General features: G+C 46.4%; 1 protein-coding gene across 2 annotated transcripts in view; it reads left to right on the top strand.

Annotated features, from left to right (window-relative positions):
- The first annotated feature begins 2,523 nt into the window (after positions 1-2,523).
- LOC114444595 (scavenger receptor cysteine-rich type 1 protein M130-like) overlaps positions 2,524-26,537 on the top strand; it is a 493,351-nt gene continuing 469,337 nt past the window's right edge. The window contains exons 1-17 of one of the 2 annotated variants that reach the window (XM_028419278.1): positions 2,524-2,622; positions 3,236-3,289; positions 3,805-4,068; positions 5,082-5,246; positions 6,435-6,605; positions 6,709-6,999; positions 7,073-7,645; positions 8,091-8,369; positions 8,488-8,520; positions 8,606-8,809; positions 9,275-9,580; positions 9,660-9,959; positions 10,188-10,493; positions 10,568-10,861; positions 11,043-11,372; positions 11,483-11,568; positions 11,658-12,094. In XM_028419278.1, the coding sequence (XP_028275079.1) occupies positions 2,541-2,622; positions 3,236-3,289; positions 3,805-4,068; positions 5,082-5,246; positions 6,435-6,605; positions 6,709-6,999; positions 7,073-7,645; positions 8,091-8,369; positions 8,488-8,520; positions 8,606-8,809; positions 9,275-9,580; positions 9,660-9,959; positions 10,188-10,493; positions 10,568-10,861; positions 11,043-11,372; positions 11,483-11,568; positions 11,658-11,672 (3,753 nt within the window). In that variant the 5' untranslated portion in view covers positions 2,524-2,540 and the 3' untranslated portion in view covers positions 11,673-12,094. Of the gene's footprint in view, positions 2,623-3,235; positions 3,290-3,804; positions 4,069-5,081; positions 5,247-6,434; positions 6,606-6,708; positions 7,000-7,072; positions 7,646-8,090; positions 8,370-8,487; positions 8,521-8,605; positions 8,810-9,274; positions 9,581-9,659; positions 9,960-10,187; positions 10,494-10,567; positions 10,862-11,042; positions 11,373-11,482; positions 11,569-11,657; positions 12,095-26,537 lie in introns of those variants that run through there. The other variant, XM_028419276.1, reaches the window with a different exon arrangement.

Genomic DNA, 26,537 nt, shown 5'->3' with positions numbered 1-26,537 from the left:
TGGTCGTTCCGTTATATTCAAAGTAAATCATGGGTATCAAACCATCGAAGACTGTAAGGTGTATGTCACATACAAACACAGACACTGTCAAACAGCAAGGGGGGGGCAGCGTGAGTCCTGCTGGAAACACTTCAGCATCCAGCACCAGCGATCAGGGAACACTGAGGGTCAGGGTCACCAGTGTTCACGTGCACGGCCGCTCTCCAGTGTCACAACACATTTGACCGTCTTCACCACTGAATGCAGAGCTGCTCACACGAGTGCTGGGAGTCTCTGGTCGAGGCTCCGCCCTCAGGACACCAAGTTTATTTTTCTTTAATACTCCGACACTGAGAGAACCGACCCACCATGGACGCAAACACACACATTGTTTCAACATGATCTAAGTCTTCCACAGCCATATGGCTGTTAGTACCGCAGAATACACTGTTCATCTGTGTGTGTGTGAGAGAGAGAGAGGGATACAACATATGATTAAAGTGCCAGAGAAGTTTGTTATCAGACAAGACTTGGACAGTGTGCTTGTATTTTTAATCCAAGGCCCAACATGGAGGTGTGCTTTCGGAAGTCTGCGTGTTCTCCCGACTTTGTTAATAATGCTGTCATAATACTGTTGTAATCCTTTGGCATATGACTGTATGCTGGGGAAGAGAAGAGCAGTGCCACCCACCGACCAGAGAACAGACAGGTGTCATGAATCCAGAGTGATCCATGATCAGAAAGTTCCCAGAGCAGAAAGCCAGAGCGCCGGCAGACCGCCTGACACGAGGCATCCTCCAGGAGAGAGGAGGAGCTCCCAGCCCGATCCCAGGATTCACACCTCCACTGACCTGCATCCAACATGTCCGCCCGGCGGCGTGGAGGCGTTTGCATATCAGCAGGTGGGCTGCACCTCCTCGGGTTATGTTCCGGCTGCTTCTGTGTGGGGTGGCTTCGGAGGGCAGGGAGTGTGTGTGTGGGCCAAATACCTGATGTTTAGGACTCACAACCCACGAGACACCTGAAGGAGACAAGACAGATCTGTGTGATTAAAGGCGCAGTGTTCAGACTTAAACCACAGGGGTCTCACTGCACATCACAGGCTTGGATCCAACGTACAGGTCAGTCTGCCCGCCGGCACTCTGGGCTGCTTTCACACCTCCCAGCCACTTGATGAGTCTGTAAAGCTGCAGCAGAGTTTCCCAGATGACTCAGATCCAGTCTGGGTGTTTTGCTCTGAGTGTGATCGTCACAGCAGAGTCTGATGGACCGAAGCCTGCAGGTGTGAAAGCAGCCTCAGTGTCAGGAACAGAACCGAAGCCTGATCTGTTCTTAAATGTAACCAGGAGCCACCTGAGAGCGGCACACCACAACAAAAAGAAACAGTACAAACAGAAGATATGCAGAGAACCGCTGTGTGTGTGTTCCTCCTCTTGTACTCTTTGCAGGACCTCTTGTGGCCGAGGAGGTGTACTACAGTGCATGGACTCCCTGTATGGACTCCCCAAGATACACAAGGAAGGAGTCCCCCTGCTGACCTGCTGGACAGAAGGAACAGCAGGTCTGATGTGACAGCAGGGTTAATGTCCAATCGTCTGATCAGACTCTGTGATAGTTGTTGGATTTCTGCTCTGCTGTGGCCCTCCAAGCTCAGAGACATGATGCACAGTCTGCCTCTGTGAGCTGGAACAAACCCAGCACAGTGTGTGTTCTTTCTGTTTCTCTCTGAATCACAGCAGGTGAAGCCAGAAACTGTTGACTTTATATACATCTATCACAAAACACACAAAACACCCCCCCCAACATATTAATAAACAGCAGCTTCATGTTGCTGCAGGATGTGTGCGGTCGGAACATTGATCAGAACATTGATCAGATTAAAAGATGGAGGCGAAAATGTAGAAACAGCAGAGCTGATATGTCGCAACTGCAGTCTGTGGGTTTCCACTCTGTCCATGTTGAATCATTACAGCTGGATGAAATGAGGCTGTTTTAGTTTCCTCAAGTCGTCTTTAAGACGCTGCAACATACAAAAATCACATCTTTCTGCTGTGCTGTTCTCTGACTCCTGCAGAGAAGCAGTAAAACCCTGCAGCAAGTCCTCGGCACACTGAGGCCTGCAGGAAGACACCGCTGCCACGGTTGAACTTCATGTTAACGTGTGCTGTCGTTGAGATTCATGTTACAAAACAACATGCTAATAAACACAAACTGCTATAATTTAAACTTGAATGATTTATTTGGGAATTTCTGTTATTTTTAGTGGCATTTTTACAGTGTTCCAGCTGTTTCAGTGTGCGAGTGTGTTGATCCCTCGTCATTGTATCCATAAATTAAATGTGTGTGTGGATCAAACTGATGACAGACACACACTGCTGATGAAGAACGTTGCCTGTCAGAGGGGAAGCAGTGCATATTTATTAAAGGCTTTTATTCTGAAGGACTGAGCTGTGCAAGTGCTGCTATCAGCAAATCAGAGTTTTAATACAGTGCCGAGCAGAAATCCCCCAGAGGGCTGGACCTGACTGCTGCTCTGATAAAGACATGAGCAGAGACGGCACATGAGGAAGACAGTGTGGAGGACGCACAGAGTGGACATGGGTCACAGAGCGCTGCTGCTGCTTCTGCCTCTCTGGATCTCAGGTAGGACTCTGCTCCATGATGAACGTTTATCTCTCAAAGTGTCTGAAAGAGGATCAACCTGAGGTCCTCATTCTAAAACACTCAGAGACCTCTGACCTCACTCTGAGTGCAGATGGAAACCTGCTGCATGAATTCATCAGCAGACTGATCTGACAGAGTAAAGTCTGAAATTAAGGATTGGCACCTGAAGCACTTGCAGGCTGTCGTGCGGCCAAGAGCAGAAAGCTTGAAGCCGGTGTTAACTGGGCTGCTGGTGTGCGTCTTTTTGCTGTGTGTTATTGTGAATAACATGAAGGAAACTGTTCAACATGCTACTGTTGGAGTCATTGGAGTTATCAGATTTATAGGATGTAGATAAGAGTTGGGCTGTTACACACCATGCATCTGAAAGCTCCTCCCTCTCCTGACGTGACAGCAGCTGATTTTCATAAAGATCTATGAGAAGAAGCTATTGAAACCATCACGGCTATGGAAACAAAAGTCATGATGTGGTCAAATGTTAGAGAGCAGCCTTATAAAAGAGTTACTGTCATGAAATGGTTCATAGAATGAAAATATTACACATATCTTTTCTGAATTGTTTCTGACTTTACATGTTTTTATTGTCTTTCAGTTTTCAGTGGATCAAAAGAATCTTTAGGGGAACAGGACCTTTCACAGTCAGTCAGTAAGTCCTTTACCCTGATGAGGGCTTTTACTTCCTGTCAATCAGTCTCAAGTTGCAGCTGAGCTTTGTTCGGGGCTGTGTCCATCAGCGTGAACTCAGCAGTAATGGGGGGTGATTCTAGAGTTACTTGGGGCCCTCAAACCAGCGTTCATCAGTCTTATATAATAAATAATCTGACACTAACAAAAATGTAATGTTTTACTCAACACATTTATAAAACAGAAATGGAAGGACGTATGTCAGCAGACAGTAGCTAGCAAGGTAGCTAAGCTAAAGTTGGAGTAGGAGAGTGGGACATCAGCTTCATCAAAGATCTTTGCATCACCGAAGCAGAGTGATTATTAGTTTGATTGCTGATCAGCTCGAAGGAGCAAGTTAAGAGGAGCCCAGTCCTGAAGTGCAGAGAGAAGTGGAAACCATTACAGATGCTGATTTACAAGAGCCGTGCTCTGCAGATGATGAGGATGATTTTCCTTTTTCATGAGAATAACATGAAACCTTTTTGTTTTTCCCAGAATGCCCTGTGAGTGCCGCTGTAGATGTGGTGTTTCTGGTAGATGGCTCCGGAAGTGTTTCCCGACAAATGTTTAAAGACATCTGCAGACTCATCTCAGCGGCAGCCGGGGCTTTTCAGATCGGTGAAAACAATACCCGGGTGGGTTTGGTCCAGTTCAGCACCGATGCCCGCACTGAGTTCAACCTGAAGGATCACCTGACACGACCAGCGCTGCTGCACGCCATCAGCTCACTGTCAACGAGAGGAGGAGGCACTAACACAGGTGAGAGCTTAGAGGAACTTAATAACTGTGCCATTTTGCATTTGGCTCACTTCGCAGTTTTACAAACTCCTCCTAGGGGAAATGTCCGACCAAGGACCAAAAACGCAGCACTTCACGTCACATGGTCTGGCTGTTGACCCTTAGCCAACACACCACAAATGGATGTTTATGGCTGCATCTCCCACATACAGGCATGCTGAGCCTGTCATTCTGAAACATAGCGCCACCTACTTACCCTACCCTTCCCTGTTAGACCTACAGACATGAAACTCGGTGAACATATGTATCACCTCTAGTCGAGAAAAAAGGAGGGAGATTAAAGAACACTTTAAAGTGATGTGATGTCAGGAATATACCTCTAAGGTGAATCAAGCATCTCAGGAATTTTACATGCTATCAAACACAAATGTCCCTTTTATTTTAACAAAATAAAAAACAAGGCTGGCATAGATTTCATTGGTGAACAAATATATCAAGATCTCAGGAATTAAAGTGCAATGAAAACCCATTTTTCAGTGTCAGTCTCAAACACTGCTTAATGAGTGCTTAATGAGAGAACTGGCATCTTGTCTGTTGCCTAGGCTTTGAGCTTTGCTGTGTGGTGTGATGGCCAGGCGGACGCACTGATGCATGTGTTCATTTGCGAGTCCACTGCGGTACTGGTTCTTCAGCACGTTCATTGTTGAGAGCGCACATTCACAGCGGTGGGTTGTGCCAAACTTTGTCAGAATGTGAAGTGTGCCTGCTGCTGCAAACTTGGAGCACGGCGATTTCATGTTATTTAGGCTTCTACCGCTGGCAGAGTTTTAATAAATGAACCGCAAACTCAAAGTGAAAGCAAAAACTCTTGTTCTCGTGCTGCAGCTCTGAGCAACGCAAGGAGCAGGCTGTCAGTGTATCGTTACCGTGGAGACGTGAATTACATTGTTTAGTGTAATAATGAGCTTTATCATTCTACAATTACTCAAACTTTTGAAACTGTGAAGTGAAACCTGTCCGTCTCATTGGTCCAGGCAACGCCCTCAACTATGTCTTCAAAAACAGTTTCACTGAGGAGGCCGGTGCCAGGACGGGTTTCCCCAAAGTGCTGGTGATCATCACAGATGGCGAATCTACTGATGCAGTGGAGGGTTATGCCAGGCTACTCCGGAAAATGGGGGTGAAGATCTTTGTCGTTGGTATGTAGCCAGAACAAGTTAATGACATTCTGCATCTTACATTTTCCTTGAGCATTTAATATTTTAACAGTAGTAATAATACATCCCGTCTCCCGGTGTTTAATGTGCACGTAAATGACATAATTTTGTTCTCGGAGCGCCGAGAGCGAGAAGCATGGAACAGCCTTATGAAGTCCCCGTTTACAGCAGCTTGCAGGAAAAACTGATAGCAACCCAGTCCAGCTGTTGTATTTGTGGGGATAATTCAGAGTTTAAGGATTTTTGAATATGGCTGAACTACTTCCCGTGATTTTCAAAACCACAACAGAAACAGTCGATCAACAGGTAAGAGGGAAAGTTTCTGTCAACAAATACAGGCCCACAGGCTTGTATGGGAAAATGTCTATTTTTATTATATCTTGTAACTTTTACAACACATGCTCACTCATAGGTCAAGTTACCCACATGTATATGACACTTTTGGTAAAATAAAGTGTTATTGTTCATAAAACATCAGAGGAAGTAAAGAAATAAAGGCCATACCAAGGATTGACCCTAAATCTGCTTAATTTTCATCACAGATGGCTTTCACCTTGCAGGGGTCTGGTTTCAGTCCATCAGCTGTGAGCTTTTGTCCAAAAGAGTTTACTACAGTAACACCGACGTGGCATTTGTCCAGGTTTAGCTTTGGCTCTAAGGCTTCAGTCATGCTGTGCTGTCATTGATGTTGTCCACCATGGCAGCCTCCAGGCCCTCATATGTTTCAGCCTGGGCAGACACAGTACCAAAAGGGAGCCTGAGGAAGCAGTATCTGCCAAATATGGTACTAAAGGTTACATACTTCAGAACCTAATATGCATAGCCATGGCCTTTTGCTGCATTTGGCCAAGCTCAGAAGAGCGGGCTATATCTATTGCCTTGTCTAGTGTTAGCATGGTGCCTAACACTGAGGCCTGAGTAGTTTATGAGTACTTGAAGCTTTAGTTTAATCTCTGCTGCAAAGTGCTCAAATGACTCAGGGCTCCTTTGCATCTTTTCGTGGAACTTGTACCAAAACATATGGGGCTAGCTTTAGTAAGGCATGCATACATTGCATGTGTTGCTTATGTCCCATCCTTTGTCCCTGAAACATTATATCAGTGCTTATAATGCATGAATGACCTGCGTTTGGCAGCTGCATTTACCACAGCTTCATAACGTGTCTTTCAGCTATCAACAATGCTTCAAAAGAAGAGATACAGCTCATGGCCTCCACACCGCACAGCAGCCACATCGTTTGGATCGACCACATTGATAAAAGCCATAATGAAGAGAGAAACCTTATTACTCTGGTGTGCACCTGTGTTGATGAACAACTCAACACACTCATCAGCAGAGAAGGTGTTGGAACAACTATTTTCTCTCTGTCATCCTGTCCCTGTTTAAACGTGTGACAGTTTCAGCTGGTGGTCTTTATGCACATCTGTAATTCTTTTTATTGCAGTTGTTGAGCCAGCCTCTAACCTCCAAGTCCAGGAGGTGGCCTCCAAGTCCATGCGGTTGACTTGGGACGCCTCCATTGGAGACATTTCAGCATACAAGGTTCAGCTGATCCCCAGGATGGCAGACAGCAAGCTGCAGGATCTGTATGTGGGCCCGACGCAGACCACAGTGATAGTCAGAGACCTGGCTCCAGACACAGAGTACCAGATCAGTCTGTTCGCTCTAAAGCGCCTGACACCCAGCGAGCCTGTCACAGCCATGCAGAAGACGGAGCCAGTTCAAGTCTCTCTGGGTGAGTTTCCACACAGGTTGATTTTTCATGCAATCCTAAATAATTTCAGACGGATCATGTTTCTCCCACCCAGAATGTTCCCTGGATGTGGATGTGAAGGCTGATGTCGTCCTCTTTGTGGACGGATCCTATAGTATCGGTTTGGCCAAAGTCAGAGCATTCCTCGAGGTCCTGGTGAACACCTTTAACATCGGGCCAGACAAGGTTCAGATCAGCTTGATCCAGAACTGTATGGACCCTCATGCCGAGTTCTACCTGAACACCCACCATGACCTGAATGCTGTGGTGAAGGCTGTGAGGACTTTCTCGTACCGTGGCGGCTCCACTAACGCCAGCAAGGCTTTAAACCACGTGAGGGAGACAATCTTCCAAAGCAGCAGAGGGTCACGCCCCAATGTTCCCCGTGTCATCATCCTCATCACTGATGGGCAGTTGTCTGATGACTTTGAGGATCCAGCTACCAGGCTTAGGAACGCAGACGTAGACATCTTTGCTGTGGGTGTTAAGGATGCTGTTCGGTCTGAGCTTGAGGCCATTGCCACTGAACCTGTGGAGACCCACGTGTTCACTGTAGAGGACTTCGATGGTTTCCACAGGATTTCCAAAGAGCTCACACAGTCAATCTGCCACAACATCTACCAGAGACGTGAGTCAGATTTCCGGATTCAGATTCGGCCTTGTGGGGTGGAGAAGAAAGATACTGTTTGTTTAAATGGGACATTTAGATTTAGAATATGGCAGAAGTGGCTCACAATATGAGTACTATAATTTGTTAGTGGGAGTAGTTTGTTGGGTTTCAAGCACATGCTGCACCACTAGCAGTTAACTGCATCAAATTAAAGAATAACCAAAACATTCCTCACTGCAGCACTGTTTTCAATCTGCAGCTCTTTGATGTGGACAGAACCTGTGGGTAGTTTCATCGATCAAATCAAACTCTCCTCATGCTGTTTCTCTTTCCTCTCTCATTGAGTACAATGGCTGAAAACCTACTAAACATGAGCAGCAGTTTTCAGATGGTCTGATTTTAGATTTTAGGTATAAATGAGTCCACCTTTAGCATCTCTAAAGGCGTCTTCCTCCTCTTCCAGAGCTGCTCCAGCCAAAGACCCTGTCTTTCTCAGAGGTCAGTACCAGAAGCTTCAGGGCATCATGGGAGATTGATGTCAACATGGTGGAGTCCTTCTTGGTTCGGTTTGAGCCAGCAGACGATGCTGATAGCCATTACATGTCCATGTCTGTGCCCGGGGACACCCTCACTGCCCTCCTTCCCCAACTCACCCCCATGACCCGCTACAAAGTTAACATCTACGCTCAGTATGAGAAAGGGGACAGCCTACCTGTGACTGGCCATGAGACCACCTTGAAAGGTACCAAATTACGATTTGTGATGATGAGAGCACAGACATAATTATCATCTGAGGTGTTGATGGTTTTATCTTGAGGCTGATAGTTGATGAAAGGTTTCTTCTCTGATTTCCTCCTCAGGGCTCTGCGCTGACAACACACAGAGTCCAACAGGTGAATTGAGGAACAATTGACAACAGGAGAAGTGTTGTTGTAGAATACACTTCATGTGTTGGTCCTTTGTGCTTCTGTTGAACAGAGACTGATGAGGTCAGGTTGGTGGGAGGAGCCAGCCGCTGCGCTGGTAGACTGGAGGTAAAGGAAGGTGAAGAGTGGAGAGCAGAGTGGTTCTCCGAGAGAGACCTGAAAGCAGCGACTGCAGTGTGCAGACAGCTGGACTGTGGCTCTGTTCTTTCCATAGAGGCAGGAAGTTACCCATACAAAGTACAGATCCACTGTTCAGGTCAGTGTCTTTAACTGTGATGGTAAACTTTGTCATGAAGGAGGAGACATGAACTGTGATGAGAAGACTCAGAAGCAGAAACATTTGCTGCTGGATGGAGGAGAACATGGCATGAATGAACAGATTTATATTGTTCCAGTAACACAGATAGACTCACAGCTCTGTCTCCACACACAGACTCTGTCTGCACCTATTAGCTTAGACAGAGTTGGTATTAGAGGTTACAAAGACCCAGCACAGCTTTCAGCCTGATGAAGACATCTTCATGACTTATAGGTCACAAATGTGTGTCTAGTGATCAATAATTTTAACATTCGGAAGGAGAACAGTAAACAGTCCGACAGTGGGAGGAAGGAACCCACAAAATGTATTAACCCAACGGAGCTCAGGAACAAATCCATGTTTTAACCTGTGTGGTTCTGTACGCAGAGTCACAGGATAAACTTCTACCTCTTCTCTCTGCAGACTCTGTCAGACTGGTTGAAGGGACTAACATGTGTTCAGGCAGACTGGAGGTGAAGTCTGACCAATCCTGGTCCTCAGTGTGTGAAGATGACTTTAACCTGCAGAATGCAGAGGTGGTCTGCAGGGAGCTCAGCTGTGGGGCTCCTTCGGTCTTCAAAGGGAGACTCTATGGAGCAGCAGAGGCTCCAGTGTGGATGAGGAGGTTCCAGTGTGGAGGCCATGAGTCTGCTCTGCTGGACTGTGGAAGCTCACAGTCCACAGAGAACAGCTGCTCAGCTGGAAAAGCTGTTGGACTCACCTGCTCAGGTACAGCTGCAGCTTTCATTTCAGGTTCTGAACTTCTCCTCTGTTTCAATCACTTTCACTAATCAATCACTTTGATCAGATCCTGATGATGTCCGCTTGGTGGGAGGAGCTAACCGCTGCTCTGGTAGACTGGAGCTGAAACACAATGGAGAGTGGAGGGAGGTGGACATATCGTACTCTGACTGGACCCTGAAGGAAGCAGCTGTAGTATGTCGATGGCTGGACTGTGGCGCCCCAGCTTCAACGTCAGGCAGAAAGAAGTCCTTAAAACATCCTGTGTGGAAGATCATCCCTGACTGTGTTCAGTCTGAATCTATGATAAAAGATTGTGTTGTCTGGACCTCTGGGAAGTCCTCCAGCCTGGAAATGTCCTGCTCAGGTAAGTCCACGAATGTCTCTCATGGTAAAGTGATGTTACTGTGTTCCATTGTCCACAGTTGATGACATCACACTGACCTGTAACACTCTCCACAGACTGCACCTTGATGCTTGGTGGCAGCAGCAGATGCTGGTTGTCTTACTATCTCCCACCTTTCCTCCAACTTTTTACTACCCAGTCATGAAAATGGACCACATGTTCTGTCTGTCTGTCCTTCTGCATCCACAGACTCTGTCAGACTGGTTGAAGGGACTAACGTGTGTTCAGGCAGACTGGAGGTGAAGTCTGACCAGTCCTGGTCCTCAGTGTGTGAAGATGACTTTAACCTGCAGAATGCAGAGGTGGTCTGCAGGGAGCTCGGCTGTGGGGCTCCTTCTGTCCTCCAGGGGGCGCTGTATGGAGCTGTGGAGCCCTTGGTGTGGTCCACAGAGTTCCAGTGTGAAGGCAACGAATCTGCTCTCCTGGACTGTGACAGAACCAGCTCAGCTAGAAGCAGCTGCTCAGCTGGAAAAGCTGTTGGACTCACCTGCTCAGGTTGAGGAGGAGCTGCAGCTTTGAGACAATACTGGTCGACTTCCTCTCATCATTATTTCCATGTTTCTCCTCAGACAATATCAGGCTGGTGGGAGAGAACAGTCGCTGCGCCGGTGACCTGGAGGTGAACATGTACACAGAGTGGAGACCTGTGGGTGTTGATGGTGATAGATTGAGCTCTGCAGCTGCAGCATGTGTGCAGCTCGGTTGTGGTTCTGCTGTGTCAGCAAGTCAAACAGAAGGTTCTTCAAGCAGACCTCTGTGGGGGATCAGCTCCTCCTGCGTCCGGACAGCATCTGTACTCAAGGAGTGTGTACTGATGAATGACACGACAAGAACCAGTCTTAGTCTCACAGTGATCTGTTCAGGTGATCCTCTCACTCTGTGTGTGTCTCAGTGTCTTCTGTCTGCTTCCTCATGTATGAATGCATGGATCTTCTATGTTCCACTTCACACAGTCCTTCAGCATCGACACACACGGCAGCTTTGACTCAACACATCCTTTCATTTCTCTGCTAGTTTGGCTAATCTTCTCCTCTTTGGTCATAGAGCTGCTTGCTCGCCCAAACATCTCCCTCTCTTACTCCACTGACGGGGTCTCCCAGGCCGAGCAGCAGGGCTTTTGGGTGCTCATTGGCTCCACCTTCGGCATCATGTGCTCCGTCGAACCGCAGTACCAAGGAGGTTCCTTCCAGCTGATGTTCACGTCCTCCAACACAGCACAGAACTACACCCTGCCAGCTGTCAATCACTCCGCCCTCTTCCTGTTCTCTGCTGCAGACCACACCCACCGAGGAACCTACACCTGTGTTTATCACAACCACGTTTGGTCCCGTGACTTCTCCTCTGTGAGCCAGCCGCGCTCTCTGGCCGTCTTAGGTAACTTCATAGAGTCCAGCAGGAGCTGTGACGGCCACAGGATAGTTTCAGTGCTGAAGGAAATGACTGTGACAGCACATGACCACATCATGTGTCTCCATCTGTTTCAGCCCCTCTGACAGAGCTGATCATCAGGGTCACTGTGGTCCTGCTGGCTATGATGTCCTCTATCACTGCCATCTGCTGCTACTATAAGGTACTGCACGTGTTGTGTCTGATGTGTTCAGTTGAAGGAGAAACGTCATTTCAGGGATTATAAGACGTGTTTGCTGTCGTATCTTTCAGCCGAAGCTAGACTGACCAGAGAGCAGAGATGATGGTCTTGGAGGATCCAGAACTGAAGGACCTTCAGACGTCTTTGACCCTGAAGAGGACCTGAACCCCCCTGAGTGTGTCTGCTGAGCTCCAGGACGCCATGACATCACCGTTAGTGTTCCAGGTGCAGCTCAGCTCTCATATTTGTCATGATTCATGGAACGTGTGTATTGTTCCTTCACACAGTTGTTGTACATCATGTAAATACTGACAGCAGATGGAGATGAGTGCTCTGGATGAAGAAAGCTGATGATGAGTCCATTGTTAAAGCACAGGAATGTGTGTGTGTGAATTTTCGATGAGTTGGCGCTCTGCTTCCTTTAAATAACTGTCAGATTTTTCTGTTTGTGCAGTTTGTCTCTCTTTTTTTATCTTTTGACATTGTTTAGGTTTTCCAATAAAACCTTCCACCGGAGCTCATGGCTGACGCGTGTTTGTAAGATGTGTCCCCACAGTTTGTTTTCTCAGATACAAAAGTACAAAAATAATAATGTTCCAGTAAACAAAAATAAAAAATCAGCACGGCCATAAACATGTAAGAAATACATCCACATGCTCTAAAATAGTATAACACAAACTTAACATGGTCAGGAAACCGTGAGCTCCTCTAGGCTCTCGGGCCATCTACCTTCTATCCCTCAGCTCAACTCTCAACTCACTTAAAGCTACAAGCACGTGTTTATTTTACTCTGAGCTCTCACCAGCGTAACGACATGAAGTAACTAAACGTTTCTTAATAGAATACTCTGACCGTGCAACAATAACAATAGTGCAAAATTAGGGCTGGGCAGTATGACCAAAATTCTATATCACAGTATTTTTATGTTATTATAACGGTTTCTGGTATTTGATGGTATTTTCTCTCCTCATGCATGATGTGTTAACTGCACTAATTGTGAGAAGAATTACTGCAGTAGAGTGGTTCCCCTGTTCCAGGTCATGAGAATTATACAAAAAAATCCATATTAGTATAACATGTAATACAGCAGGGCTGTGGGTTATTATTTAATATCGAGTAGTATCCTGATTACTTGAGGCTTTTTCATCAGTTACCATTAATGAACGATCATTTTTATTGTTTTAAAAATAATTACAAACGATGTGTGTGTGTGTGTGTGGGGGGGGGTGTTAAGTTATACTCAGCTTCACTCGTGGCTTTGAGTGAACGCAGACTAGATGAAGGAGGCGGAGTGACGTGACATATGCTTGTTAAAAACTCCACAAGGACAGAGACATCTGTTTGTGTTCCTGAGGAGGCAGAAATAAGAATAAAATCCGTTTGGACCGGACTGTTCATACTTCATGAGAAACAAGTGTGTAGAACTCCTCATACGGCTCCACTGCAGCATCACACACACATACAGGTTCAGAAGCTGTTCCGCTGCTGATCATCTGCAGAAGCAGCAGTTCAGGTGAACATGTATGAAGCGGAGATATTTGGGAAAACAGGCAAAGCTGTGAAATCCCAAACAGTAGCACCATCGTCCCTGCTGTCCAACGTGTCTGTTCACCTAAACTGCTGCTTCTGCTGCTGTTCAGCGCGTCAAAACCTGTTTGAGTGAGTGCGATGTGTGCTGCAGTGGAGCCGTGGGAAGAGTTCTACACACATTTCTAGCTGATAACTTTCAGCCAATCAAATCTGGGCATTTCAGGTGGTGCGACTACAATACAAGTTGCAGACAGATTACACACGTGAAAAGACGAGAGAAAAGAAAAGAAAGACAGCGATACACCGGGGTTAAACTGGGCCAGAACGGTCCAGTACGGCATTCCGGCAGCTTCTATAAATAGATGCGTTCGGAAAACAATTAAACAGTCTTAAAGGGAGTTTTTCCTTGCCACAGTGCTCTTAGGGGGGTTCCTGTGAAGCGCTTTGAGACAATGTCTGATTGTAATATGCGCTATATAAATAAAACTGAATTGAATTGAATTGAATAGTAATGTTGTAATTTTTCGGAGATGCAGGTTGCAGTCTGGTTGTTCCCGTCATGCAGAGATTCAATACATCAACCAGTTAAATCCCCTTTCCCTCTCACACACTCACCACTTTGTTCTGCTGTAACTGTGCATGCAAAGAAAGTTTAGTACAGGGCTCAATATCCAGCATTGGATGGAGGAGGAGAGGACCCAAGCACAGGATTATAGATTATTTGCAAGCATACTGAATGGAAATGAGATTTGAAAATTGTAGCTGGCATAAGTTATGTTATCTAGAGGGGGATATGTAGAAAAGTATTGTTCAAGTTAAGGAAATTAAAGAAAAATGTTGTCTGAAGTGATAGTGTTTCCAGCATTGCAATGAACATACTTGAAAATAAATATTATGGTGAACATTATATAGGCCTAAGTAAAAAACATACGCCCCCTCCTTTCCCCTTATTTTAAAATGCAACCCTACTTTTATGTAATTAATGAAAGAACATTCTACAGCTCTATATTATGTGACGAAAATATTGTCAAAGTTTTTACATTGTACTGTATTGTACTGCCGTTTTGGTTCCATGCATATTGGTATGTATATATTTATCTCCTAGCCCCTAGTTCCGAGAAATTTTCTCTAACTGGACCTCTTCAACTTGAAATTGAGTACCCCTGATATAGACCTTACTCATTTGAAATAATATCAAATCATAAATGACTTCCAAATAAAACCTTTGATTATCCAGCATCACCTGATTGTAGTGCTGCTTCTCTCCTGGCTGAGCTGGACGTAACAGAGCTGCAGACACTTGGTTGTGGATTTCAGTCAGACGGAGTCCTCTTGGTCCCTGTAGGAACTCTGCACTGGCTGTTGGCAGGACACTGCAGATTAGAGCAGCCAGAAACGAACAATAACAAAACATGTCAAATTAATTTTATTAATTCATGAATCCAACGTAGAGATGGAACAGATGTAATTCTGTGCCTGTGGTCTGGAGTCATATCGGTGCGTTCTCTGTGTATTGTAGACGCCACGCTGTGACAGCAGCAGACTGTGGTCTCTGAGAGCCTGAGGGGTTCTAATCCTCATCACCGCCTAATCTGAAAACACTGCTTCCAGTTGGCACATGTTAATGTGGGAAATGAGATAAAAGGATGACAATAACTGGGCATGTTTCCTCATTCATGTCATCATAAACTGTTTGAACTTTGTCATAGTTCATAACAACCAAATATTTCATGTTAATTCTCTTCAAACACAAACGAGCAGCGGTGAAAACTTCCGGCTACAGGTGCGGGGCTCTGCTAGCATTAGCACACATGCTATTCCTGCTGGAAAACTGGGTCAAACTCACTTAAACGTACTCCACAGAGACTCTTTTAACACTCTGAACATGTCAAATAATCTTTAACAACATTCTGGTAGCGTCTCAACCAACAGTTTACCTGAGAAATGTGCAAAAACGATCCCACCAATGACTGCGCGCGATTCACTCACTGCTCAATGAGGGCGGAGACACAAGCAATCGAGCGCAGATCAGCAGATTCAGTCATTCAGAGGAGCACAGATAACACAGAACACAACAGCAATGGTCATTTTCTTCACACTTACTGTGTTTATTGCTCAGATTAAGAATAGTTTTCTGTTATGTTGTTAGAGCGCACCATGATAAGACATGGAGCTAACAACACAGCAGGCTGAGCTAACTGAACTGCATTTTAATGAATGTAATCAAAAGGTGCAACAATCACTGACTGTAAATTACAGCCTATCACACATTAGGAGAGCAGGACATGACCTCTGTGTGCACACTGTAAGAACAGTAATACTTACTATGCAAGTCACAAAAACCATGAAAATCTGATCCTGTGAATCTATAAATGCTTAAAGTTAAAAATGTAAGTGATGAAGGCAAACTTCACCATAATGATAAAACCCTGGATACAGCCGAGGCCTAGAGGCATGAGGCCGTCAAAAGTAAAGACAGACAGATGTGGAAGGGGTTTGTAAAATTGGTGAGATTGCATTTTCTGTCACCACCAGGCATCACACTGTGTGAGTAAAACACACACACTGTGTGACCACGCTAATGTCTCATTAATGATGCAGATGCACCCTATCGAGGCGTGCCTTCAACCTGATGGCCTCTTCTCTGCTCCACTGCTTGGACACCGTGTCCATCTTGCGTGCAACCGGGTCCTAAATGATCATTCTCAGATTTTTTCATTTGAAATGATGAACAATGTGCACAAAATAACAGATAGATTACTGTTGCACAGTGACATGATGAGACCATGCTGGTTCCCAGGAATATATTTGAGACCTGAAAAGTCCCGACATGATGCAGAGTAATGAGACAGTGATGAATCCCTGGCTGCTATGAAGAGTAACATGGCTCCTAATGATCTGCTTTGCTGTTTGTTTCTGTCTGTTCCAGTCTGCAGTGTCCTGTTTAGCAGAGGTCCAACAGGGACCAAGAGGACAAAAATCTGACTGAACGAAGAGTGAGAGGAGCTGCTGACACACACTCTATGATGACTCTAAGAACAGGACGCACACACCCAGTCAGTGCAAAACTTATATTTTATTTATTGTGACCATTGTAAAAAGCTGCTTGTTAAAGCTGAAAGCAAAGCTGCTGTAATCTGAAGCCCTTCTCCCAACAGAAAGACCTGAAAGTCCTCTTCAGGGTCAAAGAGGTCTGAAGGTCCAACTCTTTCCTCCAGCCTTCAGTTCTGGATCCTCCAAGACCATCATCTCTGATCTCTGGTCAGCCTAGCTTCGGCTGAAAGATACGACAACAAACCAGCTTTTAATCACTGAAGTGACGTTTCTCCTTCAACTGAACACATCAGACACAACACGTGCAGTACCTTATAGTAGCAGCAGATGGCAGTGATGGAGGACGTCATAGCCAGCAGGACCACAGTGACCCTGATGATCAGCTCTGTCAGAGGGGCTGAAACAGATGGAGACACGTGATGTGGTCATGTGCTGTCACAGTCATTTCCTTCAGCACTGAAACTATCCTGTGGCCGTCACAGCTCCTGCTGGACTCTATGAAGTTACCTAAGACGGCCAGAGAGCGCGGCTGGCTCACAGAGGAGAAGTCATGGGACAAAACGTGGTTGTGATAAACACAGGTGTAGGTTCCTCGGTGGGTGTGGTCTGCAGCAGAGAACAGGAAGAGGGCGGAGTGATTGACAGCTGGCAGGGTGTAGTTCTGTGCTGTGTTGGAGGACGTGAACATCAGCTGGAAGGAACCTCCTTGGTACTGCGCTTCGACGGAGCACATGATGCCGAAGGTGGAGCCAATGAGCACCCAAAAGCCCTGCTGCTCGGCCTGGGAAACCCCGTCAGTGGAGGCAGAGAGGGAGATGTTTGGGCGAGCGAGCAGCTCTATGACCAAAGAGGAGAAGATTAGCCAAACTAGCAGAGAAATGAAAGGATGTGTTGAGTCAAAGCTGCCGTGTGTGTCGATGAAGACCCACACACACCGGCCAAACTGTGCACCTCACACCAAATGACCCCAAGCCACGTGGTGACACACAGTTCAATGTGATGTCTTGACAATGGAACACAGCAACATTACTTTAACAGTCAGTCTGTTTTACCCGTGCAGGTGATTTCCAAACTGGAAGAGCTGACAGAATCCTGCAGAACACATTCCTTCAGCTTGGATTCATGCTGAATGCAGGAAGACTGGATCCTCCACACAGGTCGACTAGTGAAATAATCTCTTGTTGATGCTGAAAAGGGGGAAACACAAACCAGCCTACGACACATTACTGCTGTTTGTTTCAGGGTCCACTCAGAGTACGATATGTCCACCTCCCTCCACTCTCCATTGTGTTTCAGCTCCAGTCTACCAGAGCAGCGGTTAGCTCCTCCCACCAGGCGGACATCATCAGGATCTGATCAAAGTGATTGATTAGTGAAAGTGACTGAAACAGAGGAGAAGTTCAGAACCTGAAATGAAAGCTGCAGCTGTACCTGAGCAGGTGAGTCCAACAGATTTTCCAGCTGAGCAGCTGCTCTCTGTGGACTGTGAGCTTCCACAGTCCAGCAGAGCAGACTCATGGCCTCCACACTGGAACCTCCTCATCCACACTGGAGCCTCTGCTGCTCCATAGAGTCCCCCTTTGAAGACCGAAGGAGCCCCACAGCTGAGCTCCCTGCAGACCACCTCTGCATTCTGCTGGTTAAAGTCATCTTCACACACTGAGGACCAGGACTGGTCAGACTTCACCTCCAGTCTGCCTGAACACACGTTAGTCCCTTCAACCAGTCTGACAGAGTCTGTGGATGCAGAAGGACAGACAGACAGAACATGTGATCCATTTTCATAGCTGGGTAGTAAAAAGTTGGAGGAAAGGTGGGAGACAGTAAGACAACCATACATCCGGGTCACTGCTGGTGCGGTCGACCGGTGGCAAAGCTGAGCAGTTTTCTCTACTTTTTTCTAGTTTTATATTGTTTTTTGTTTGCTCTTGTTTTTTCTTATCGTTCTTACTCGTAGTCACTGACATGTTGTATACGTCTCCTGCCTAACTCCAATGGCGCTAAATACTACGTAATAGCGACTCTTACGCTACCTCTCTGTCAGCAGTTAACTTGTGCTACCGCAGTTAGCAGTTAGCTTTTTGTAATACTGCACGGCTACAACCGGACAATCCTGCACTTTTCTCCCTGTTTTTCTCCCTGCTTCTATTCTGGCACTAACTGAATCATGGTTAAATAAGAACGACACTGATAACACATTGCACATTGATGGCTTTACCCCACCACTCCGACCGACTGGATCGGGACAGTGAACACACCGGGAAGCAACATGTGCCTGTATGCAAACAACAGCTGGTGCTCCACAATCGTGGAGAGAGAGAGAGACTGTGCACCATGGGCATCGCTCCTGGCTGTCTCCCTGAGTCCATTCAACCTGCCCAGAGAATTCCCACAACTTTTTTCATCCTGGTTTACATTCAGACTGAGCATACCCCCAACACACTCAACAAAATGGAACAGCTATCACTGGACTCCCCTAAGTTCATCCTAGGAGACTTCAACCACTGCTCTCCTGACAAGTCCCTCAAAGATTTTCAGCAATATATAATAGGGATGTCCCGATCCGATCACGTGATCGGAAATCGGGCCCGATTATGTGATTTCAGACTCGATCGGAATCGGACATTACCTCCCGATCAGGACTCGGATATATATTTTTCAGGGCTGTCAAAGTTAATGCCTTCTATGCAGGGTGGCTCTGTGTCTTGTAGTGTAGGGGTATGACAGCTGCTTTTGGCTTGAGAGGTCCTGGGTTCGAGATTTCGATGCGTGTGTGAAATCTCCCAGTGTGGCGGTAGTGACTGACACACACACACACACACACACACACACACACACACACAGGTTTTGCTGCAATGAGTGCCTTTATAGAGAGTCCTGAAAGTATTGGATCGGGACTTGATATCGGCAGATACTCAAAATCAAATGACTCAGACTCGGACTCGAGGGCAAAAAAACCTGATCGGGACATCCCTAATATATAACATGCACTACTTGTCTTGGGAAGACACTGGACAAATGTTATGGTTCTGTACCAGATGCATACAGAGCTTTCCCCCTCCCCCCATCCTGTGGATACTGGAATTTCTCACCAACAGGTCAAAGAGAGTACTGGTTAACATCACCTTTTCAGACCTCGGTTCTACCTCGACCGGCTCCCCTCAGGGCTATGTGCTATCACCCCTAATCTTCATCCTTTACACTGATGACTGTAGATCCACACAACCATTAGTCATCTGGTTAAGTATGCTGATGACACCGTTCTCCTGTCCCTGGTGTCAGGCCTCTCACATCACCATGGTCCAGCTCTTCAGGAATTCATTGAATGGTGCAACAGCTCACACTTGGAACTGAACGTCAGCAAGACCAAGGAGCTAGTGGTGACTTACTCCAAAAAATAGAGGGACTTGACTACAGCAGCCACCACCATCATCCACGGACAGCCAGTGGAGCTGGTCGAGGAGATCAGATATCTGGGCACCATCTTTCACAACCTCCTGAAATTCTCCCCCAACACCGAGGACACTCTCAGAAGGTGCCAGCAACGTCTCTACCTCCTGAGGAAACTCGGCTCCTTTGGAGTCAGTAAAGACATTCTACAGACTCTCTACTTCAGCTTTGAGAGCATCATCACCTTCTCAATAACCTGCTGGTTCCACTCCATCAGCCTCCACAACAGAAATCGACTGCAGAGCACTGTTTCAGTCAGCTCTAAGATCATTGGCCTGCCTGTACGAACTCTTGCTCACACTCATGACCAACAGACACTCAACCTGGCAGTAAGCCCCCTCAGAGAGCCCTCACACGTCCTCCACTCAGCATTTAAGTGGCTCCCCTCTGGACGACAGCTCCGCTGCCCTGCCTGCAGAACCCAAAGAAGAAAGGCCACTTCATCCCCAAAGCCATCCTTCTCCTTAACTCCTCCCCACACACTCTCTCTCCTCCCTGACTCCTCTCCAGTCAACACACAGCCATAGTACAGTCAACCTTCCCCCTGCCCCCCACCCTCTAACTCACATACCTGTAATTACTAGTCGCTGCTATTACCGTTTTTACCTCAGCTTTAATTTGCACATATATATACTTCTGTTTACTGCTTACTTTTGCACTTTAGCCACTTTACAATCTATTTACATTGTTCATGGACATTTGGATAGTCATAACATTTATGACTTGATACCCTGTACATACTTAATATTTTATTTTTATCTATTCTCTATTCTATTTTACTGTGTCTTATATTTCAAGCTGCTCACTCATGCCTTAAATTGCCCCTCGGGGACAAATAAAGTTTTCTGAATCTGAATCTGAACCAGCATCAAGGTGCAGTCTGTGGAGAGTGTTAAAGGTCAGTATGATGTCATCAATTGTGGACAATGGAACACAGTAACATCACTTTACCAGGAGAGACAATTATGGACTTACCTGAGCAGGAGATTTCCAGGCTGGAGGAGCGCATAGAGGCCATTGTAACACATTCCTTTGTTGTTGAGTTAAATTGAACACAGGAAGATTTCATCAGCCACAAAGGTCGTCGACGGAAGCGATCTTTAACAGATGATGACAGTGGGGAGCCACAGTCCAGCCACTGACATATTACAGCTGTTTGTTTCAGGGTCCAGCCAGAGTCATAGTCATCCACTTCCCTCCACTCTCCATTGTGTTTCACCTCCAGTCTACCAGAGCAGTGGTTAGCTCCTCCCACCAGGCGGACATCATCATGATCTGATCAAAGTGATTGATTAGTGAAAGTGATTGAAACAGAAGAGAAGTTCAGAACCTGAAAGGAAAGCTGCAGCTGTACCTGAGCAGGTGAGTCCAACAGCTTTTCCAGCTGAGCAGCTGTTCTCTGTGGACTGTGAGCTTCCACAGTCCAGCAGAGCAGACTCATGGCCTCCACACTGGAACCTCCTCATCCACACTGGAGCCTCTGCTGCTCCATAGAGTCCCCCTTTGAAGACTGAAGGAGCCCCACAGCCGAGCTCCCTGCAGACCACCTCTGCATTCTGCAGGTTAAAGTCATCTTCACACACTGAGGACCAGGACTGGTCAGACTTCACCTCCAGTCTGCCTGAACACATGTTAGTCCCTTCAACCAGTCTGACAGAGTCTGTGGATGCAGAAGGACAAACAGACAGAACATGTGGTCCATTTTTATGACTGGGTAGTAAAAAGTTGGAGGAAAGGTGGGAGACAGTAAGACAACCAGCATCTGCTGCTGCCAGCCAGCATCAAGGTGCAGTCAGTGGAGAGTGTTACAGGTCAGTGTGATGTCATCAACTGTGGACAATGGAACACAGAAACATCACTTTACCATGAGAGACATTCATGGACTTACCTGAGCAGGACATTTCCACGCTGGAGGAGCTCACGTCACCGCCTCGAACACATTCCTTTATCATGTATCCATACTTGAAGCAGGAAGAGATCATGTGCCACACGGGCCGCGTTGAGGAATGATCTCTAAAGGATGTTGAAACTGGGGCGCCACAGTCCAGCCATTGACATACTACAGCTGCTGCCTTCAGGGTGCAGTCAGTGTATTGGCCATTCACCTCCCTCCACTCTCCATTGTGTTTCACCTCAAGTGTACCAGAGCAGCGGTTAGCTCCTCCCACCAAGCGGACATCATCAGGATCTGATCAAAGTGATTGATTAGTGAAAGTGATTGAAACAGAAGAGAAGTTCAGAACCTGAAATAAAAGCTGCAGCTGTACCTGAGCAGGTGAGTCCAACAGCTTTTCCAGCTGAGCAGCTGTTCTCTGTGGACTGTGAGCTTCCACAGTCCAGCAGAGCAGACTCATGGCCTCCACACTGGAACCGCCTCATCCACACTGGAGCCTCTGCTGCTCCATAGAGTCCCCCTTTGAAGACCGAAGGAGCCCCACAGCCGAGCTCCCTGCAGACCACCTCTGCATTCTGCAGGTTAAAGTCATCTTCACACACTGAGGACCAGGACTGGTCAGACTTCACCTCCAGTCTGCCTGAACACACGTTAATCCCTTCAACCAGTCTGACAGAGTCTGCAGAAAGGAGTGGGGGTGGTTTGTTGGTATAATGTAGACAGTAAACTGGTTCCTCAGTTCATATGTTATTTAAAGTCTTATAGACTGATATTAACCCTATAATGTGCTCACATGGTTCATGTCTCCTCCTTCATGACACAGTTTACCACCACAGTTAGAGACACTGACCTGAACAGTTGAGGTACATGTAGTGAGAGGACTTCCATGTTGTTTGCATTGAAACAACAAAGCCACAGTCCAGCTGTCTGCACACTGCAGCTGCTGCTGTCAGGTTCCACTCTAACCACTCTGCTCTCCACTCTCCATCTTTCTTTACCTCCACTCCACCAGCGCAGCGGCTGGCTCCTTCCACCAACCTGACCTCATCAGTCTCTGTTCAACAGAAGCACAAAGGACCAACACATGAAGTGAATTCTACAACAACACTTCTGCTGATGTCATGTGTTCCTCTGTTTACCTGTTGGACTGTGTGTGTCGTCAGCGCAGAGCCCTGAGGAGGAGATCAGAGAAGGAACATGAAGAAGCTTTTTCAGCTCTGGACAGAAGACCCAACTCCAACCTCACCTTTATTTCTAAGATACTTGAAAGATTGGTTGTAAGTCAGCTAAATGACCACCTGCATAGGACCAGTCTGCTTGATCCAGTCTGCATTCAGAGCCCATCACAGCACAGAAACAGCACTGCTTAAAGTCACTAATGACCTCCTCATGGCATCAGACCGTGGACTCGTCGCTGTACTCGTTCTACTGGATCTCAGTGCTGCCTTTGACACAGTAGATCACAGCATCTTACTACACAGATTAGAACACGAGATTAGGATTACATGGACAGCTCTAGGCTGGTTTAAATCATATTTATCTGATAGACTCCACTGCGTTCATGTTAACGATGTCTCCTCTTTGCATACAAGGGTTAATCAGGGTGTTTCACAGGGTTCAGTGCTCGGACCGATCCTGTTCACCCTCTACATGCTCCCTCTAGGAAATAGCATAAACTTTCAATGTTATGCTGATGATACCCAGCTGTATTTATCCGTGAAGCCTGAAGAAACGGAGCTGTCAGTCAGACTACAGGCATGTCTAAAGGACTGGATGACCTCCAATGTTTTACATGTTGAGTAAGAATCTCAGTCATCCAGGTCATAATGATACATAGAGAAGATTGAAGCAGGCGTCTGGACTTGTAGAGTTTTCATGAAGACGTTGTTTCAATGTTTTACTATTAAACCCGGACAAAACTCAGGACCCAAACATCTCAGAACTAGATTATCTGATACCACTTTCTCTCTGGACGGCATTACTTTGGCCTCCAGTACGACTGTGATAACTCTGAGTTATCTTTGATCATGTGGTTTATCCCTCAGATTAAACAGGTCTCTAAGACCACTTTGTTTCACCTCCGTAATATGGCTGAGATCAGGAGCATCCTCTCAGAGTGATGCCGAAAAACTTCCATCCATCATCCATTAACCCGCTTTGTCACTACGGGTGAGAGGTGGGGTACACCCTGGACAGGTCACCAGGCCATCGCAGGGCAACATACACAGACCAACAATTATTCACACTCACACTCACACCTACAGGTAATTCCGAGTGACCGATTAACCTAACAAGCATGTCTTCACAATGTGGAAGGAAGCCGGAGTACCCGGAGAAAACCCACACAGGCACAAACGTGCAGACTCAACACAGAACGGCACAGTCAGAATCGAACCAGCAGCCTTCTTGCTGTGAGGCGAGCTTCTCTTCACTGGCCTCCAGTAAAATACAGAATCGACTTTAAAACTCTCTACATAGACTAGATAGGCTCTAACGGCCCCATATATTCCTAATAGGGTCACAGAGTGCAGGTTTACTTGTAGTTCCCAGAATTCATGGCAGGACGAGCCTTCAGCCATCCAGTTAGTAGTTTTCTCTCTCCCTCCCTCTCTCTCTCCCTCCAGATCAGCATGCTGAACTGCATTCAGCCCTCTGACAAACCCAGAGTCTACCAGCCTGTGTCGTTCCTCTATGTAGCGCCTGTATATTTAACCTGAACAACAATCAGCTAAAAACACATAAATGGAATACACAGCCTGCAGCATTCCATTACAATAACCTGCCATGTGTGATGTTTGCTGCATGTTTGATCCTCTCGCTCTCGTTCCTCCTCTCTCTCTCTTCTCCTCCTTTACCTGGCCTGGTAAATCAACACATCCGCTGATCATTGTGTGCACTCTCATCATCACACGTTATTATGTGGATATAAAGAGTTAAGTAAGGTTTGTGATGTCTCCTTTCTAATATTCCTACAGAGCCTTTAATCTCTGGACACTGGATTTTCACAGTGCACGGTGAGACTTTGACAGCCTGTGAGGATGTGACTGTACAATGAGAACTCTTATAATTCCTGTTTCTTATTTATTTATGTATTCTCTTAGGTAGACAGGTTGTGTGTGTGTTGTTACTGATTATGATTATTATTAATATAACCTGTTAATACTACTGCTGCTAATAATAATAATAATCATGGAGCAGAGTCCTACCTGAGATCCAGAGAGGCAGAAGCAGCAGCAGTGCTCTGTGACCCATGTCCACTCTGTGTGTCCTCCACACTGTCTTCCTCATGTGCCGTCTCTGCTCATGTCTTTATCAGAGCAGCAGTCAGGTCCAGCCCTCTGGGTGATTATTACTCAGCACTTTATTGGCTGACAGCTGATAAACAAGAGAGTTTTTTCCCTTCAAACCACAGCAGGTGGTCAGCTCACAGACACACTAATCAATGTTCTGATCAATGTTCTGAGGGTGGTGGTGACATGTCCGTCACTGACCTGCACCAAACGTCCCCCCAGTGGAGTCTGCAGGTAACTGCTGTCACGGTGCTGTGTCACCCACCTGCAACTGGATCCTGGAGGGGTCTGAGAAGGTCTCTGCCGGACCCCCTGTGAGCAGAGGAACAGGAGAAGAAGAGGCAGACAGGACAGAGAGGATAAACGAGATAGGAGCAAACATGCAGCTCACACCGTACATTACAGAGGACAAACATGGCAGCCTACAGATGATTGTATTAGATCTGAACAAGCTGAGAGGAGAAACTGCTCGGTCATGTGGGACCCCCGGCAGCGCCGGCCTGTAGCAGCATGCTGCACTATAAGAAATGACTGACTGTCCAGAGACAGACAGGATAACATTGTAAGAAGTAGGGGTGGGACGGTTCAGGAAAAAAATCAGAACCGTTCGGTACACGTGTTTCGGTTCGGAGCGTGTGTTCTGTTCGGTTTTGGACAGTGTGTTTGTGTGTGTGTTTTGGTTTTTGGCCGTGAGCTCCTCCTCTGCCTCAGAACACTCACAGCCGGTCAGTCTCTGTAGCTTCACGCAGCAGGTTCAGCTGCAGCAGAGCAGAGACCCACAGCACTCTGCGTCCAATCGTGCGCAAAGCTGCAGAAGGTCCCGTCAATGCTCACAGAGCGGGATGTAAATAATATATTTCAATGGCAAAAATAAAAAGAAAACACGGACAACAGTAATATTAGCATTGCATAGCTTAGCGTAGTCATAGAGTTCAGTCTATCCAACTAGCATGTCGTTCTCTGTCCGTCGGTGGGAGTAGGTGCGCACATGTGTCTGTGTGTGTTTGTCTGTGTGTGTCTGTGCATGTGTCTGTGTGTGTCTGTGTTTGTGTTTGTCTGTGTGTGTGTGTTTGTCTGTGCATGTGTCTCTGTGTGTGTGTGTGTGTGTGTCTGTGTGTGTGTGTCTGTGCATGTGTCTGTGTGTGTACACACATCGGGCCTCTGCGCAGACAGCAGCACAGAGAGAAATGACATGCTGTCGTGCAGATAAGATCAATAACATGAGCTGTTCAATTTGTTTAATAAAGAACCAGGTGTAGACCTGTTCTATAGGAAAGGTTCTTAAATGGCTTCTGTTAGGATCTGGTGCTATATAGAAATTAACAAGAAATGAAATTGACTTGACCTGATATAATGATGGAAACACTGACCTGATTCTTAAATGTGTTGAATGTTGGATAAATAGAACATGTATTTTATGCTCATCTGGTATTTCCAGAGTGTTAAAAGTAGAAAAAATCCTCAGCAATGTGAACTGAACCAAACCGAAAACCTTGACCTCAGAACTGTGGATTTAGCGAACCGTTCCACCCCTAGTAAAAAGTTCACAGGTCAGTGATCACGTATTGGATGATCAGGATCTGACCACCCAGCACAGCCACCATCATGGCTGAAGAAACCAGTTGTCTGCCCTTCCCTCGTGTACTTAGTGTGTGTCTCCCCCCTGCACTCCACGCCATTTCGAGCATCCCGAGCATACCAGCCTGTTTCTAGTTCCTGGCTTCTCTAGTTTT

Source organism: Parambassis ranga, chromosome 13, assembly GCF_900634625.1.
Source record: "Parambassis ranga chromosome 13, fParRan2.1, whole genome shotgun sequence".
Lineage (NCBI taxonomy): Eukaryota > Metazoa > Chordata > Actinopteri > Ambassidae > Parambassis > Parambassis ranga.
The sequence above is the reverse complement of the archived record's forward strand: the minus strand, read 5'-3'. Positions and strand labels throughout refer to the sequence as shown.